Source organism: Trachypithecus francoisi, unplaced genomic scaffold (assembly GCF_009764315.1).
Source record: "Trachypithecus francoisi isolate TF-2019V2 unplaced genomic scaffold, Tfra_2.0 Lachesis_group12, whole genome shotgun sequence".
In the NCBI taxonomy this organism is placed as follows: Eukaryota; Metazoa; Chordata; class Mammalia; order Primates; family Cercopithecidae; genus Trachypithecus; species Trachypithecus francoisi.
The window spans coordinates 118,768,984-118,786,130 of NW_022681457.1; the positions used below are offsets into that span (position 1 = coordinate 118,768,984).

The window sequence follows — 17,147 nt, forward strand, 5'->3', positions numbered from 1 at the left end:
TCAGTGGTCAGGGAGGAGGGAGGGACTAGAGGGAGGCCAGGGGTAGGGCCAGGGTATGGCTGGGCCTCCTCCCAGGCCTCAGAACACCCACCCCACCTCCCTCTCTCCCTTCCTGCCTCATCCCAACTGGCAGGGCTTGAAGCTGTGGCCTCTGGAGGCCCCCAGCCTGGATAACCTTAGCTCTGTCAGCATGAGCTTGGAAGTGAGGAGCCGCTCTCAGCCCTAGCCCTGTTTCTCATCCTAACTCATGTCTGGCCCCATTGTCCAGCACAGCCTGTCAGAGGTTCAACTCCTGAAAAGCTCTGATGATAAATTCTGATGGAGGCCCCAAGTGTGAAAGGCCCAGCTCCAATCCCCCTGGCAAAGGAAAAGCCAAAGCTTTGGAGGTTGGAAAGTGAATGTCCAAAGTCATTTGAGTCAGAAATCAAATTTTGTCCTCACCTTTTGAGTTAAATCCTGAAAGCATTCAAGTCAGTCCATCTCTCTGACGCCTCAGCCTCCTCTGTTAGAAGGTTCCCAGCGCCCGGCCACAGCAGCTTCTTGGAGTAACTTAGGCTGGCTGACTCCCCGGCATGGGGGTGGCCCCTTCCAGGCCTGAGATCTTGCAAGGCAGCCTCTAGAGGGCCTCACTTTTTCTTGTAAGGCCCACAAGAAAAACAAGCCAGTCTCCAACCTGTAGAACCCCTGTGCGCTGGCTAAGCCCCTTGAGTCCCTGGGGCGTCAGAGCAAGGGGGTGGCTGAGCCTTGCTGAGGCAGCGTGCTGCTTGCCCGGACTCTGACCCGGTGTGACCGAGACTCTGCAGGCCGGGGGCATGTCCTCTCCTGTGGACTCTGGGCCCAGACAGGGCTCCTGACATTGTGTTGGGGACCTGGCTGGTGAGGCCTGTCACCATAGTTTTGAGGCCATTCTTTTCTCTTGTTTGAAACCACTGTTCCTAATTCTCCACTGTGCGGGGGGCCAGGCTTGCGGCTGTGAAGAGTCTCTCAGGAGCAGGCAAGGGTGCTGTGTGGACCTCCATGTCGGGGACACAGCCAGCAGATCTCTGTCCAGCATTGCCTGAGATCCACGCCTGGGTGGGGCTGGCCAGTTCCACCCAGACTACATGGTCAAGGAAGCGGGTGGTGGCGGCGATGCTGGTGGAGAAATGTCCTGTTCTGAGATCACGGGTGGTGGGCGGCCAGCAATAGCCCCTCGTGGAGGAGAGTGTGCCTGGGACCCTGTCCGCCCATGTCCTCTTGTCCGCAGGCCCAGCAGAGCGTCCGCACACAGCACTTGCGGGACCTGCAGGTCATCGCTGCCTACCGGGAGCGCACGAAGGCCGAGAGCATCGCCAGCCTGCTGAGCCTGGCCATCACCACGGAGCACACGCTCCACGCCACACTGGGGGTCGCCGAGTTCTTCGAGTTTGTGCTTAAGAACCCCCACAACACACAGCACACGGTGACCGTGGAGATCGACAACCCTGAGCTCAGGTGAGGTCTCAGCAACGCCCATCCTGCCCCAGCCCAGATCTGTGTCGGGTGCAGCCGGCTCCCCTGCTGAGCTGGCTTGAATTCTGCCCGAGAGTCGAGGCGATTCGGCTCCTCTCTCCCACTCCTCTGAGCACTGCTCTTGGTGGGTGGGACGCAGCCTCCCGTGGGCCTTCCTGGGAAGAACTGTCCTGACGCCTGGACACTGCCTTCCCCAGTGTCATCGTGGACAGTCAGGAGTGGAGGGACTTCAAGGGTGCTGCTGGCCTGCACACACCGGTGGAGGAGGACATGTTCCACCTTCGCGGCAGCCTGGCCCCCCAGCTCTACCTGCGCCCCCACGAGACCGCCCACATCCCCTTCAAGTTCCAGAGCTTCTCTGCTGGGCAGCTGGCCATGGTGCAGGTGCGGGTGTCAGGCACACAAGGAAGTTGCATTTGGCTGACGACAGTGGGAAATTGAGAATGCTTCCAGTCTCCACCAGTGTCCCTCCCGTGCCTGTGGCAGATGGACTAGCCTTCGGGCTGCCATCCACTCCCCTTTGTGCTCAATAAGAGCCCTGGCATGTACACTGAGAGTGGCAACCAGCCGCTTCTCTTTTCCAGCCTGATGGGTGTCGGGCTGGACCATCTCCTCCTAATTTTCTTTACTGGGTTGGTTGTTAGGGCTTCTTAAAGCCCAGTGAATCTAAGGGATTGACATTTTCTAGCATCTTCTTTCCAGTTCATGTTGTTTGGTCCCTTCCGACTGCAGCACTGGCTGCTCTATGCAAGATGCAGCTTTGCTGGCATGTGTGTGGGGAGCATGGGTGCGGGGAGCATGGGTGCAGGGAGCATGCGTGCAACAGGTGTATTTGCAAGAGGTATGTGTGCAGGGGGGATATGTGAGGCATGTGTGCAGGAGGCATGTATGCGGGGTGTATGAGGCACGCGTGCAGGAGTGGTGCGTGTGGGGGTCTGTGTGTGTGTGCAGGCATGCGGTTGTGTGCAGGGGTGGTGTGTGAGGCACGCGTGCAGGAGTGGTGCGTGTGGGGGTCTGTGTGTGTGTGCAGACGTGGTTGTGTGCAGGAGTGGTGCGTGTGGGGTTCTGTGTGTGCGCAGGCATGCGGTTGTGTGCAGGGGTGGTGTGTGAGGCGTGCCTGCAGGGGTGTGCCATGCCTGGGTGTATGAGGCAGGCGTGCAGGAGTGGTGCGTGTGGGTGTGTGTATGTGTGCGCAGGCATGCAGTTGTGTGCAGGGGTGGTGTGTGAGGCGTGCCTGCAGGGGTGTGTCATGCCCGGGTGTATGAGGCACGCGTGCAGGAGTGGTGCGTGTGGGGTGTGTGTGTGTGCAGGCATGCGGTTGTGTGCAGGAGTGGTGCGTGTGGGGGTGTGTGTGTGTGCAGGCATGCGGTTGTGTGCAGGAGTGGTGCGTGTGGGGGGGTGTGCGTGTGCAGGCATGCGGTTGTGTGCAGGGGTGGTGCGTGGGGGTGTGTGTGTGTGCAGGCATGCGGTTGTGTGCAGGGGTGGTGTGTGAGGCGTGCCTGCAGGGGTGTGCCATGCCCGGGTGTGTGAGGCAGGCGTGCAGGGGTGGTGCGTGTGGGGGTGTGTGTGTGCAGGCATGCGGTTGTGTGCAGGGGTGGTGTGTGAGGCGTGCCTGCAGGGGTGTGCCATGCCCGGGTATGTGAGGCAGGCATGGGCATGCAGTGTGTGTTTCAGCTTTTGACCTTTTGGGGTCAGCTCTCTAGAGTGATGGTCATCGCTTAAGGTGGACTTGAGATGTCCCTAGAGGCTCATTCGCAGGGTTCCATGCTGGCTCTTGGGACAGGCTGTGAGGACAGCAGGTGGGACCTCAGGCCTTTGGCTTCAGGCAGGGCTGGGTTTCCACCTGGGATCTGCTGTTCCTTTGCTCCTGGCAGCCTCAGCCTTCTCTGGCACAGTGAGGCCGGTTGGTGATGGTTGCTGCCCGGAGAGTCAGTGTGAGAGGAGGCTGGTGGCTCCCAGCTGGGTGGCAGTGGTGTCTCTAAGCACAGGTGCTGGTCACCTAATGGTGTCACTCCCTGACCTGCTTGTGCTGATTGGTTCCTGCAGGCCTCTTCTGGGTTGAGCAACGAGAAGGGCACGGACGCCGTGTCACCTTGGAAGTCCAGTGCAGTGCCCACTAAACATGCCAAGGTAAAGGGGCAACAGAGGACAGACTGATCTCGGGGCTTCCAGGGTATTCCCAGGGCCTGAGCCTTGTGTCCTTCTCTCCCCTCCTGGAGGGGAGGGCTGGGGCCAGGTCAGGGCAGGGGTGGTATGGGCCTGGGAATGGCCTTCTCCATGTCCTCACTGGGCAGGGCAGCTCCATCTGGGCGCTGGCACAGCCTGCTTGGTGTCTGGTGGGAAATGCCTCCTCGGTGGCCGCCTTCTCACAGCCAGGGCTCTCCGGGTGTGAAGCCGCGGTTCCCATGGTGGCTGCCACAGCCTGTGGCCACTCTGTGAGCCTCACACACAGCATTCCCTGGTGTGTGAATGTGTGGTGTGGTTCTTTCTGGAAATAAGACTTAGACCTTGGTTATATCCCTTGCTAAGTGAAGGCCGTGTAGTAAGGCACCTGCTTCTCAGTAGCTGGCTGAGACATTCGCAGGAGGAGCTTGAGACACTGCTGCTTTATGGCAGTTTCTGAAGGTTTTTCTTTATTCGATAGAAACATGCCTTTTGTAGTTGGGAAGTGAAAAACAAAATGGAAAAGCTTTGGTCTTTCCTACACCTTGCCTGGAGGACAGAATTCAGAGTTCAGCGCAGTCCCGGCCTGAGGCTGTGGGGTCCCTGTGGCCCGGGTCTCACTGTGGTTGCAGCCTGGCCCTGTGTGTCCACCAGGCCCCATCACCAGTGAAAACTTGCTTTATTTTATTTAAATGCAGCCACAGCTTTGCCTTGATCTAAGGAATACATCTGTTCTTTATTGAGTACTCTAGGTTAATACCTTTTCCTTACATGTGTGGGAAGTCCCAGCCATTACATCCTGTTGCCAGAACTGTTGGGAGGAAGGTTTTCCTCTGCTAGCTTAGGTCTGAATGGCAAGGCCTGCAGGTGGATGACAATAGACAGAGGGATGGGAGGAAAGATGCGCCTTACCATTGTGAGCCCGTGACGGCATTGGGAAGTGAGTAGCTTGCCGAATGCCCAGAGGTCGAGGTTTGTGTTCCAATGTAGCACGAAGGGGGCGAGGGCCACGGCCTCCATGGGAAGGCAGGGACATTCTGTTGTCTCTTTGTGCTGTAGGCATGGGCAGTCTGTGACCTTCCTGGAATTTGCAGGATGCTTTCACTTTCACATAGGGGGTTAATGGCAGCTGCATTTTCAGGAGGCTGTGCACTAGTCAGATAAGGGAAGTTCAGATAAAGATTTCAGGTGTTTTCACCTTAAAATAATCTTTATGTCAAAAATATGATCTCTTCACATGAATTTGGAGTTCGAAGGGAAATCCTAGGCATTGTGTTAGTTTACCCATAATTACTGCAGTGTGTATCTCGGACCGATGAGGACTTTTCTTTTTATCATGACTACATGCTGTCATCGCTGCCCCCGTCAACGCGGATCTCAGCATCGTCTGCTGGGGCTCTAAGCACGGGCCTTTCTACAGCTGGTGTGTTTGGGTTGGGACCCGCTGGCCTGGGGTGCGCCGCCTCTGGAGTTGCTCAGTGGGCAGGTCACATCGTCCACGAAGGCCACCCACAGAGGCCATGCTGGCTGTCACCGTGCTCAGGTGCTGATGGCCTGTTGCTGTCACCCGCTTCTCCCTCGTTCGCATCCAGCTGAGGCTCCTGCCCCACACATGTTCCATCCAAGGTGAAATTGCAGTCCTGCCATTCTTCCTGTGATTTTCCTACAAACAAGAACTTTCCCCATCAGTGGTTTGGTTACCCTAAAATCTACTTTGTATTTGAAAGTGAGGATGAATGTTAGAATCATTCCCTTTATTTATCAATTTTCAAATAAGTGAGCTGTGTCCTAGCACCCTCCAGAGACAGTCCGTGTTTGTGGTGTCTCGTGATGGACACCTGGGCTTTATATTTGTACGTCTCATCCCATGGAGGCTTCCCTCTTAGATGCTGGAACTGCCCTCTCTCTGGCCACTGCCATCCTCTTCAGGTTAACTCCTGTGCCTTTTTGTTGTTGTTGTTATAAAAAGTAGTTATTTTGAAATAACGAAGAACTTAGGGAAAAGTTACAGGAAGAGTGCGGAGTCCCCACATGGGGTTTTCCCAGCCTTCCCGATCACTGACCTTTGCCATGGTTGCCTCACTATTCTCTGTTTATGCATTTTTCTTGAACAATTTGAGAATAAATTATCAGGTAATACCCTTTACTCCATGACACTTCGAGCTGGGTTGTCTTGAAAATAAGGCCACTGTCCTCTACAGCCAAGGCAGAGCCATGAAAATTAGACACTCCTCTTCTGTCATCACAGGCCCCGTTCACATTCGCAGATGTCCCAGTGCTTGATAGACTGCCCACCCAGTGGCCCCCGCAGCCCGCTGCCCATGGAGTTCCTCTGGCGTGGCTCTGGCTGTTCTGAAGGGCATAGGCAGTTATGCTGCAGGGTGTGCCCAGTGGGGCTGGTCTGGTGTTGGTTTCGGTTAGACCCAGGTTTGGTTAGACCCGGGTTCGGTTAGGCCTCGGTTCGGTTAGACCTGGGTTCAGTTAGACCCAGGTGATGCACTTGGGACAGGGACTCCACAGACATTTGCTGTGTCCTCTCCGAGCATCATACTGTGAGGGACACCATGTTGCTTTGTCCTGTTACTGGCGATGTTACTGTTTCCATTCAGTTAAAATGGCATCTGCCATGCTTTTTTCCTGTAATATCAATTAAGAAATATTTGTGGCCGGGCGCGGTGGCTCAAGCCTCTAATCCCAGCACTTTGGGAGGCCGAGACGGGTGGATCACGAGGTCAAGAGCTCGAGACCATCCTGGCTAACATGGTGAAACCCTGTCTCTACTAAAAAATACAAAAAAAACTAGCCGGGCGAGGTGGCGGGCACCTGTAGTCCCAGCTACTCGGGAGGCTGAGGCAGGAGAATGGCGTAAACCCGGGAGGCGGAGCTTGCAGTGAGCTGAGATCCGGCCACTGCACTCCAGCCCAAGCTACAGAGCGAGACTCCGTCTCAAAAAAAAAAAAAAAAAAAAAGAAATATTTGTGTCTAGTCATCAGAAAGTCATGAGTAAGTATCTTGTTGGGAGATACTGAGGCCATTCAAATACCCTCTTCTTCATCAGACTTTTACGCACTAGGTCTCAGTGTGCACTGATGACCACCCCGAGTTGGTAGTTAATGGGATGCTTGCCTGCTGTGGATTTTCCAATTCCATCATTCCTTCTCTGTCGATTACTGGTATTTTAAGTAAGGTAGAGCTGTGCCTTCACCCCATTCACGTATTTACTTTTTATATCCTTATGAACAATGAATTTCTATTTTATTCATTTTGTTACTGTTTATTTTGTTGCTCGTATCCATGTTGTCCCTGACTAAGGAGGGCAGCCCCTTCAGGCCAGCTCCTGTGTCCTGTTGATTCACCCCTGTCCTCCTTTGAGTCTTTCCTTACTGCCCAGCACAGCAGGATGCCCCAGGCTCAGCTTGCATTTCAGGAATGTCAGCCATTTAACTAAGGTTCTTTTGGTTGGAGAATGACATTTAGAAACCAAGATTTGAGTGCTAGATGTACTCAGTGCTACTGGGATGTCACTGCTGCTAGTCCCTGTCAGCAGAGAGACCTAAGAGGTGTATGCCTGTATATACAGATACATATACATATGTGCATATCATGCATATACAATGTATAGATGTGTGTGTGCATGTGTGTGTGTGTGTATGTGCATAGACTACTGTTTCTAGTGTGCTAAAGACTATGAATTTGCAGGAGTTCTTCCAACACCAGTTCAACATCACGGGTTTCTTCTTTCCATGTTTGTAATTCCCATTTCTGCTCGTGAGAAACCTGGCTCCCATTTGGTTCACTATATTTAGTTATTTGCCTAATTTCCTCTGTATCTAACCAATCTGCTGACCACACTGGCCAAATCCCTTTGGCTACGATACCACTGGCCACACTGGCCATCTTTGTGTATGTGTATATTTCAAAACATCAGTACCAACCGGGGATAGACACTATCTGTCAGTGCAAGATGTCTGAAGGTGCATTTGTCCTTAGGTCCTTTGTATCCTGTGATTTAAATTTCCTTAAAGAATTCTTCTCTGGGTAGTTACAGCACCAACTTGATAGAAGGTTAGATTTGTTTATTTTTAATACATTGATACTTCTATTTATTTTAGTTTTCAGAATTAAAAACCTTTAAATCAAAAATCAAACTATTAAGCAAGATATATTGGGAAGGATCTTTTCATTCCTGATCTGCCCCACTGTCTCCTTCTTGATGTGTGCAGGTGTGAAGTGTGTGCATGTGTGTGTGTGCACGCATGTGTGGGTGGTGTGTGCATGTGTGTGTGCATGTGTGTGGATACACCTGTGTGTGTGCATGTATGTCTACATGTGTGGGTGCATGCATGTGTGGGTGGATGTGTTTGTGCATGTGTGCACGTGTGTGCATTTGTGCATGCGTGTGCGCGGGCACATGTGTGGGTGCATGCATGTGTGTGCATGTATGCATGTGTGGGTGCATGCATGTGTGTGTGCATGTGGGCACGTGTGGGTGCATGCATGTGTGCATGTATGCATGTGTGGGTGCATGCATGTGTGTGTGCATGTGGGCACATGTGTGGGTGCATGCATGTGTGTGCATGTGTGTGCGTGGGTGCATGCATGCGTGTGTGCATGTGGGCACATGTGGGTGCATGCATGTGGGTGTGCATGTGGGTGCATATGTGGGTGGATGTATGTGTGGGCGCATGCGTGTGTGCATATGTGCGTGCATATATGTGCATGTGTGAGTGCATGTGTGAGTGCATGCATGTGTGTGAGTACATGTCTCTGTGTGTGTGTATATCTTGAAACAAATACAGCCTTTTTATCAGTTGTCGAAATTAATACCTCTTTAGACAATATGGTTTTTAATGAGTAGCTCTTTTGAAACCAGGGAAGTTTCTATTTCTAACCCCTTTGGTATAGGCACAGCCTGTTTTTGACATCTGAAATCAAAGAGCTTGTGCTGACGTGTTTGGCCACCAACTTGGCCCCACCACCACCCACCCCAGGACCTCCTGGCCTGACTTGCTCACCTGCACGCGGGGTGTTGGGAGGTGGAATCATGGCGGGAGTAGTTTTGACTTAGGACTGCAGACCTTCTCCACTGGCGTTTAAGAAGTGTGCCGTACTGGAGAGAAATAACAGCAGCGTGGCTGCTCGGGTGCCCTGTGCTGGGTGCCAAGCCAGACCTTGCTTAGCGGTCCCTTCTGGGTAGGGATCTGCTGCTGCAGACTCAGTCCCTGTCTTTGACGATGCCCAACCTTCCCCCATCATGGCAGTGGAGGGTGAGTGGGTCGTGGCGACAGTGGAGATACCTGTGCTGTCTAAGGAGGGACGAGAAGCTGCTCACGAGTCTTGTGCCCGTCCCAACGCTCAGCGTGGCCTCCTCACAGGTCTTGTTCCGAGCGAGTGGTGGCAAGCCTATCGCCGTGCTCTGCCTGACTGTGGAGCTGCAGCCCCATGTGGTGGACCAGGTCTTCCGTTTCTATCACCCGGAGCTCTCCTTTCTGAAGAAGGCCATCCGCCTGCCGCCCTGGCACACGCTTCCAGGCAGGTCCTGCACTGACCCTGCGGCCCACATGTTGCAGGCTCACCTGTTGGAAGTAGGCACCTCCTGAGGGTGACAGATGGCCTCATGGCTTCATGCCCTGGTGCTGTTAGAGCAGCACGTGGGGCCTGGGGAATTTTCTCTCCCTTTATGGTTTGAGATGGTGTCCCTCTTGCCACCTCTGAGATGACTAGGTGCGCATTTGCTGGGTGAGTCCGCTTTTCTAAAAAATCCCAGCTCTGCAGCCCAGGTCCAGGTGTGCCTGGAGGAACACCTGCCTCCTCACCTGATGGCCCGCGTTTCCGGTTGGCGCCCCTTACAGCAGAGTGCAGGCTTCCCTGCTCTAGGGAGCTGTGCTTTCCTTTTTGTGGCCCCTCGATTATTCCCTGCGGAGGTGGCTGCAGCAAAGCGGCAGTGGGCTGGACGGGCGGTGTCCGCGCAGGGAACACAGTGCTCGGATGCTGTCCTGGGAAAGGTGGCAGCGCCCAGTTCCCCAGCAGGTGTCTTGCTGAGCACCTGTGATGAGCCTGTCCCGTCCTATAGTATGTAACGTGTGGGGCCGTCTCCACACAGGCCGGAAATGTGGAGGACTCTTTTTGACATTTCCCCTGCTCCAGGTGCTCCGGTGGGAACGCTTGGTGAGGACCCCCCGGTCCATGTTCGTTGCAGCGACCCGAATGTCATCTGTGAGACCCAGAATGTGGTAGGTTGTGTTGTGGCCCCGGCTCAGGCAGATCCTTCCCAGCGAGTCTGCGCCCCCATCGTCTTCCCTGCGGGGTCTCCTGGGAGCCTCTTGGTTTTAGGTTTTCCACTAAGTGGTTTCTTTTCCAAGGTACTAAAGGGCTATTTTGACATCTTTATGAGAGCTTTATGAGCGTGTTTTTATTTTTTCTACCAGCAGATCAGCTCCTTGATCATCTGAATTTAAATTTTAAAAAGGCATGAAGCAAAGTGAATAAAGTGAATGGTAATTAAGGCACATATTAATTACCATTGTGTAAAGGATAAGGCAATAATTGTGTTATGACCAGTTAGGAAACTGGATAAAATCTCCTGTAGAATCTAATTATTGAGATCCTTGTAAAATCAGGAAGCTAATGATTTTGTCTTTGACAGTGAACAGAATAGTGAATTCTGACTGGTATAGAACATGAACAGATTTGTTCTGGGAGGGGCTGGTCCTCACTCTCTGCGTGCACTAGTCACACGGATTTAGGGGCCAGACTGGGGTTGGCAGAGCTGGGCAGTGGGCGGTGTGCCCTGATTTGCTGCACATCTGGTTGGCAGGGCCCGGGAGAGCCACGGGACGTGTTTCTGAAGGTAGCTAGTGGTCCGAGCCCAGAGATCAAAGACTTCTTTGTCATCATTTACTCGTAAGTGCACAGCCTTCGGGGACCCAGGGGCAGTGGCAGAGGAGAGGAGGAGGCAGGCCTGGGGCTACTGGTGGATTGAAAGTGGGCTTGGCCCCTTTCTAAACTTGGGGGAGCTGTTGGGCCTTCACTTTGTGAGGCGGGATTCTGCTGTGAGTTCCAGGGCCAGCAGGGGCCTGGGGAAGGCATCCTGGAGGGGCACCTGCAGCCTGAGTGACTTGGGACGCAGCCTGTGCCCACCAAGGAAGGACACGAGTCAGCCTCTGTCTCCAGATAGTGCCAAGGGCCACCCAGAAGCCCCTGTTACCTTTTTCTTGCTAAGTCCCTAGGCCGAACAGCATGAATGAAGCTGTGGTCCCTCCTGCGGAGAGGGAGGACTGTGGCGGAATTGCCAGTCCCTCTCCTCCAGGCTAAATGACCCGGTCCCTTTCCCCTCCCCTCCTAAGTCAGATCCCCAAGTCCTGTGAGAATCCTTTCAAACTGCTGTGAGCTGGGAGATTTCCTGCAGTGCTTCTGAGGACAGATCAGGGGCTTACCTGCACGGAGTGCCCACCAGAGGGTGAGGGGCCATGTGACCACGTCTCAGCGTGGCTTCCTCGTGAGCCCATGAAGATGCCTCATCCAGCCCCATTTTACTATGAAGCAGCAGCTCTTGGCCCTGAAATGCTAACAGGAGCTTCCTTGCTCAGGCCGGCATGACCTCCAGCCCCACCCTGGCTCCTGAGTGGCGCTGCTCTTGGCTTTGCCTCAGAACCCTGTTGGGGGTGGACACTTGTCCAGGATGTGTGTTTGGCGAAAGCGTGCCTTGTCATTTGTTTGACATGTGGTTCCTAAGCACCCTCGTGCCAGGTGGCATCCTGGGTGCAGACAAGTGGGGCCATCGGTCAGCCCTGCTGTGCCCTGGGAGCCTCTGCTCTGGGTGGGAGGGGGGCAGCTGAGGCGGAGCCACCAGGCCCCAGCTCTGCCTCCTGGGGCCTGGTCCTCTGGGGCTTTCTCTGCGTGGCCTTCTGTCTGCCCACACTCCTGGCAGCCCTTGTTGGCCTCTCGCGGGCTGGTGCTGAGTCTTCCGGGACAAGTGCAGATGGCTCCCGTCCCACTGCAGGGATCGCTGGCTGGCGACACCCACACAGACGTGGCAGGTCCACCTCCACTCCCTGCAGCGCGTGGATGTCTCCTGCGTCGCAGGCCAGCTGACCCGCCTGTCCCTTGTCCTTCGGGGGACGCAGACAGTGAGGAAAGTGAGAGCTTTCACTTCGCACCCCCAGGAGCTGAAGGTACGGCCTCTCCGGGGGCTGTTCTGAGTCTCTCTCCAACCCCAGCCTGGAGACGGGCAGTGGGCATTCAGCTGGAGCACAGTGGGTGGCCCTGACGGCAGCTTTTCCAGCACCTCCAGTGCTCAGACTCTGTTACCAGAGGCTTCCTGGCAGTCGCCTTTCGTTAGATGTGCCATTGTGGGGCGATTGACGTACACACCAACCCCAAAGGCCAGTGTTCAGAATTCCTGTTAGGTAAACGGTGATAGGAGCCCTGGCGTTAGTGAAGCCACAGTTAGATGGGGTGGGAGGGCAGCCCCTGGTGCCACCAGCTGGCCAGGGTTTTAAGCCCCAGGATGGCTTCAGTTCTCTTTCTGTGGAGGCAGCACTTAGGGAGTAATCACCATGTAGGAGGAGGGACTTGCCAGGTGCAGACCCAAGTCACAGCCACAGTGATGTCAGGGTTGGTTGTGGCCTCAGATTCGACTGCCCCTGAACCACCCATGACCTTGGGCTCCCCTGGCTAATTGGCCAGGAGCCCCTTGCTTGCACACCGTGAGAGGCTCTGCCCTGACCCGCCTCTCTTGCTCTTGAAGACGGACCCCAAAGGTGTCTTCGTGTTGCCGCCTCGTGGGGTGCAGGACCTGCATGTTGGTGTGAGGCCTCTCAGGGCTGGCAGCCGCTTTGTCCACCTCAACCTAGTGGACGTGGATTGCCACCAGCTGGTGGCCTCCTGGCTCGTGTGCCTCTCCTGCCGCCAGCCGCTCATCTCTAAGGTCTGTATGTGTGGCAGGCACAGGCTGAGGGGATGGGGGCTCAATACCGGGGCACTACAGGACCCCCACTTTGGCCCTGTGACTCGGGCCACCTGGGTACAGGGTTCTCACCCAGCAGGGCTGGGTGTGCGCGTGTTTGCTCCTGTGCTGTCTGTCTCCCGGGTGGAAGCTCCAGAGAGTGTCTGTCTGATCTCTGGGGGGGTCTCCAGTGTCTGGGGCCATGCACGGTGCACAGTAGACTTAGGGGATACTTGGAGGAAGGGCCGGTGGCTGTACCCGCGAGTGACCACAGTGTCTCCCTGTCCCCTCCCTCCACAGGCCTTTGAGATCACGTTGGCTGTGGGCGAAGGGAAGGGTGTCAACAAGAGGATCACCTACACCAACCCCTACCCCTCCCGGAGGACGTTCCACCTGCACAGCGACCACCCGGAGCTGCTGCGGTTCAGGGAGGACTCCTTCCAGGTGTGGTGGGGCTGTGCGTGGGACTCCCAGGGGAGCCTTGGGAACCTGAATGGAGGGCAGTTAGGCTGCATTTAGGAGTGAGTTCCTCCGATCACCAGCAGTCTTCCAAAAACCCCAGGGCGGTGACAGGTGCCCTGCCATACTTGGGTGGGCCCGTTGTCTCTTTAGTAGCTGGAGATTTAGCTAAGTTTCTCCTGAGCGTGGGAAAGGGTGATGTGCCCAGGGCTTTTCATGGTAACGTTAGACAGCTCAGTCTGGAACATGAGTGTGGCTCCGAGTCCGAGTAACGCATCACTCTGGCGGAGCACCGGTTCCCATCCTTGTCCCAGGCGCTGAAGTCAAAGGCAGACCTTGGATGCACCCCGCAGGGCTCCCCCACCTTGTCAGCTCCCCTTGGAAATACACATGACCATGCAGAGAGGTTGCTGGTGAGAGTGTGGGACGGCCCGGGGGTGGACGCTGGGATTTGGACGCTTATTTCCAGGTTGCGGGTGGAGAAACCTACACCATCGGCCTGCAGTTTGCGCCTAGTCTGAGAGTGGGGGAGGAGGAGATCCTGATCTACATCAATGACCATGAGGACAAAAACGAAGAGGCATTTTGCGTGAAGGTCATCTACCGGTGAGGGCTTGAGGGTGACATCCTTCCTGGGCCGCCTGGCTGGGGACTGTCTGCCCCTCCTGCCCTGCAGGCCGTCCTCCCCGCCTCTCCTCAGTCTTTGACTTCAGGGCCTACCACTTGGCTGAGGAAGCAGAGAGCACGCGCTGGTCATTTTGTAGTACCTGCGTCCAGCTTAGCTGCTGCTGACACCCAGCAGGCCTGGGTTCCATGAGTGTGAACTGCGTGGCGGTGGCTCTGGCTCTGGTGCTGCCGTCTGCACACGTGGGACCCTCATTATCTCTGTTGCTCAAAATATATTTTATGAATCATCCTAAATGATAAAATTATGCTTTTCTTACTGGATTTTGTACAAACATAATCTATTATTTGCTATGCAATATTTTATGCTGGTATTATATCTATTTTTTAAATTGTTGAACAAAATACTAAACTTTTACATGTCATCCCTTGGCAGTTTTCTTGAGTGCTGTCTGCTGGCGCAGTGTCAGAGGCTTCCTGTCTACAGCACAAGCCCGGTTTCTCCTTGAGGAGACATGCTGGGGCCCAGTCAGGCAGCCCACGCCCTCTGTCCTCATGGAGAGGCTGCTCAAGCCTGCCCCGGGTGGGGGCTGAGACCCCGGCTCTGAGACGGCAGCAGTTGGGTGGAAGTGCAAGGGGCGGAGGAGTGGAGGGTGGCCCACACCGAGCGGTGGGCTGCGGGCTGCAGGTCAGTGCGAGGGCCTGGGCTGGGCGCTCCCTCCTGCTGCAGAAGCCGCCCCAGCGCTCTGATTGCGGGACCCCACATGTCTCAGGAAGGGATGTGCTTAGAGCCATTGGTCCCACGGCCACATCTGTGGCAGACAGTAGGGTGGGAGTGAAGGGTGACCTCCGTGGGGACAGTCGATGCCGTGGGTGACCATGGCAGGTGACTTCTCAAGATCATGGTTAAGGAAATAGGTCCTTCTGTGTTCCTAAAAGGTCCCCACACCCCACAGATGTGGGCACGCGTGGGATAAAAGTGGCCCCTCCCTAAAGGTAGCAACCCCTTGTTGTCTGCCATTTTCGGCGCCGGCCACATCCCTCACCTCCTGCGTCTGCGGCAAAGCTGCAGGAGGAGGTTGGGATTTTGAGGCTGTCGGGGAGGGCGTTGCCGCCTGTGCTTTCCCAGCTGCCTTCATCTCCTCCACTGTGGCCAAGCTGAGGCTGCCTCCTGGACTTCGTCTCAGCTCCTGCACCTGAGGTGCTGGTGAACCCTAGATGGGAACCTCCTGCTGGACCGGCAGAGCTCTGAGAAGGCACTCACGCAGCCCCGGGTGCCTCCTAATGGTGCCTCCTCGGGGAGGTGCGTGGGGCACTTTCGCCTCCGCCCCCTCCATTTCTAGGTGGCCTGAGAACTGGCTGCCTCCCCCACCCCTGCAGAGAGACGCTGCCTGCTCTGAGGGTCCTGCTCTTCGTCACGTGGGTTTTCCCCCGGGAAGACCAGACAGCAGCTGCTTTTCTTGGAGAGGCGGATCCCCCAAGTCCATTTGGTCCTTGCACAGCGGGGGGACCTGCGGCGCTCCCTGCCCGTGTCTGGTCTGTAAAGCAAGGACTCAGAAAGGTCTTTCAGCTGCCACGATGCCCTACAAGGCAACAGCAGAGAGCTGACCAAGCCTCCAGGGCTCCCACCTGTTCGAGATGCTTCGGTAACATGGCCCCCACCCCAGCCTGCTGGGCTCTCGCATCTGCGTTGTCACCCCCACAGCACAGGAGGAAACCACAGTGCCAGATGCAGGAGGTGCCCCCCAGCCTCAAGGAGGAGGCAGGCAGCATGTGCCCTCCTGAGCAGGACCAGGCTGGCCTGTGGGCCGGAGGACGCAGGGACATCCCTCGAGCCCACGACGAGAAAGCGGCCTGGCCTTTGGCGAGAGAGATGTCATCAGAGAGACGCCATCAGCCAGCGAGGCTCCATTTGCCACATGCTCCTCACACCCTTACTCAACCCGAGTGTGGACAGAGCACTCCCCTGGTCGGGGGAGATGGATCTGCCCCAGGACCTGGCTTTCTCGGGGGCCCAGATGATCACACAGGGAGCCGTTGCGGTCTGCCGAGGGTCTGAGGGGAGCAGGGTGAGGGTATGAAGAGGGGCTTTAGTTCAAAGGAGGTTGGGCCTCTCCGCATAGGAGGCAGCGGAGAGAGGAGGGAGTGGCAGGGGCCCTGCAAAGGGACAGCAGGGCAGGAGAGGCTGGAGAGTGGCCTCAGGGCTGTGCCAGGGCAGGGGGTCATGTGGGCCAGGGGAGGAGCTGGTGGACTGGAGTGGACAGGTACTATGTCCCATGAGTCCCCCGGCCCTGATCCCAGCCCTCCGTCAGCATGGAGCCCTGTCCTTGGGGGGGGCGGCAATGCCGTGGCTGCCTCGCCTCCATCCTGCAGTCCCCACTCTCAGTGCTCGTGGCGCGTGTGCCTCTTGCTGGCTCCCTGAGGCTGGGTTGAGGCCTGGGACTCCTCCACAGCTGCCCACCCCAGAGGGCTCCTTCCGCCCAGGGTGGGGTGGAGTGAGGGCTTGGGCCAGCCCGTCAGGACCCCATGCCTTCCGCCGCTGGCCTGCAGCCGGCTGTGATTCTGGGTGTCCCCTGGCCTTCCACTAGAAGAGGCATCTCGGGGAGGGGTCTCTTCTGCTGGGCACCAAGCCCAGGTCGAGCCTGCTGCATGCTCTGGGTTGCAAAACACCGGTCTTGTCCCTTCCTTTATGAGCCCACAATGTCCTGTGCCAAAACCCGAGGTGTGGGCTGGCGTGTTCACTCACTCCCGACTCCCCACTTGCTAGTCGTAGGTCTGTCTCGGCAGAGCCGGGGTGCCCACGTGGAAGCTGGGCCCCGCGGCGCTTGCCCACGGGGACGGGTGCCTGGGACCCCCGATGAGGGTGCCACGCTGAGCGGCTGCTCTCTCTCTGCAAAGCCTCGTGCCTTTCAAAGGGCCTGTTATCATTCCCATCACGGGCATTTCTCAGCTGTGATTTCATTTCTCCCGCCTGCTCCTCCCTCCTCCTTCCCCTGTTGAAAGCTACTTTTCACTTAAATGGAGTCAAATGCAAGCCAGACGAGCTGCTTTGCATTTCTCATGTCTGATAATGATTTAATGCTATGTTTGTGTATTTAGAAATAAGGCACTTTTTAAAATTCTTGCCTCAGGTTCTAAGAGGATGGGGAAACAGCCATTATTGCTTCCCTGATGGCCGCTTTTCCCCTGTGGACGGAGGCGCTGCGGCTCTCACCCCAGCAACCTCAGGTAGCACTTACCGGGAGGTGCGCTGAGGCCTTGAGAGAGAAAGAGGCAGAGGGCTCAGGAGCAGCCGGTGACCTGCCCACGGGAGGTCGTCAGGCGGGTCTCTGTCTCGCATGGCCCCAGCACAGTGGGGTCTCCTTGGTCCTGTGCAGGACACCGCCCTACGGACGGGAAATGAAGAATGTAGACCCTGCCTGCCTGGAGGGTGCTGGCGCTCCACCTGCCGCACTCTGCTGGT

At 56.1% G+C, this 17,147-nt stretch overlaps 1 protein-coding gene across 13 annotated transcripts in view; it reads left to right on the forward strand.

Annotated features, from left to right (window-relative positions):
- Nucleotides 1–14,109, forward strand: part of NPHP4 (nephrocystin 4) — a 143,358-nt gene extending 129,249 nt beyond the window's left edge. For 7 of the 13 annotated variants that reach the window (XM_033228611.1, XM_033228614.1, XM_033228613.1 and 4 more), the window contains 10 exons: nt 1,247–1,473; nt 1,689–1,875; nt 3,538–3,621; nt 9,030–9,186; nt 9,802–9,887; nt 10,472–10,557; nt 11,657–11,828; nt 12,404–12,583; nt 12,902–13,045; nt 13,530–14,109. In XM_033228611.1, coding sequence (XP_033084502.1) covers nt 1,247–1,473; nt 1,689–1,875; nt 3,538–3,621; nt 9,030–9,186; nt 9,802–9,887; nt 10,472–10,557; nt 11,657–11,828; nt 12,404–12,583; nt 12,902–13,045; nt 13,530–13,670 — 1,464 coding nt within the window. In that variant the 3' untranslated portion in view covers nt 13,671–14,109. Of the gene's footprint in view, nt 1–1,246; nt 1,474–1,688; nt 1,876–3,537; nt 3,622–9,029; nt 9,240–9,801; nt 9,888–10,471; nt 10,558–10,963; nt 11,078–11,656; nt 11,829–12,403; nt 12,584–12,901; nt 13,046–13,529 lie in introns of those variants that run through there. The other 6 variants (XR_004441133.1, XR_004441135.1, XM_033228615.1 and 3 more) reach the window with 6 other exon arrangements.
- The last annotated feature ends 3,038 nt before the right edge of the window (nt 14,110–17,147 follow it).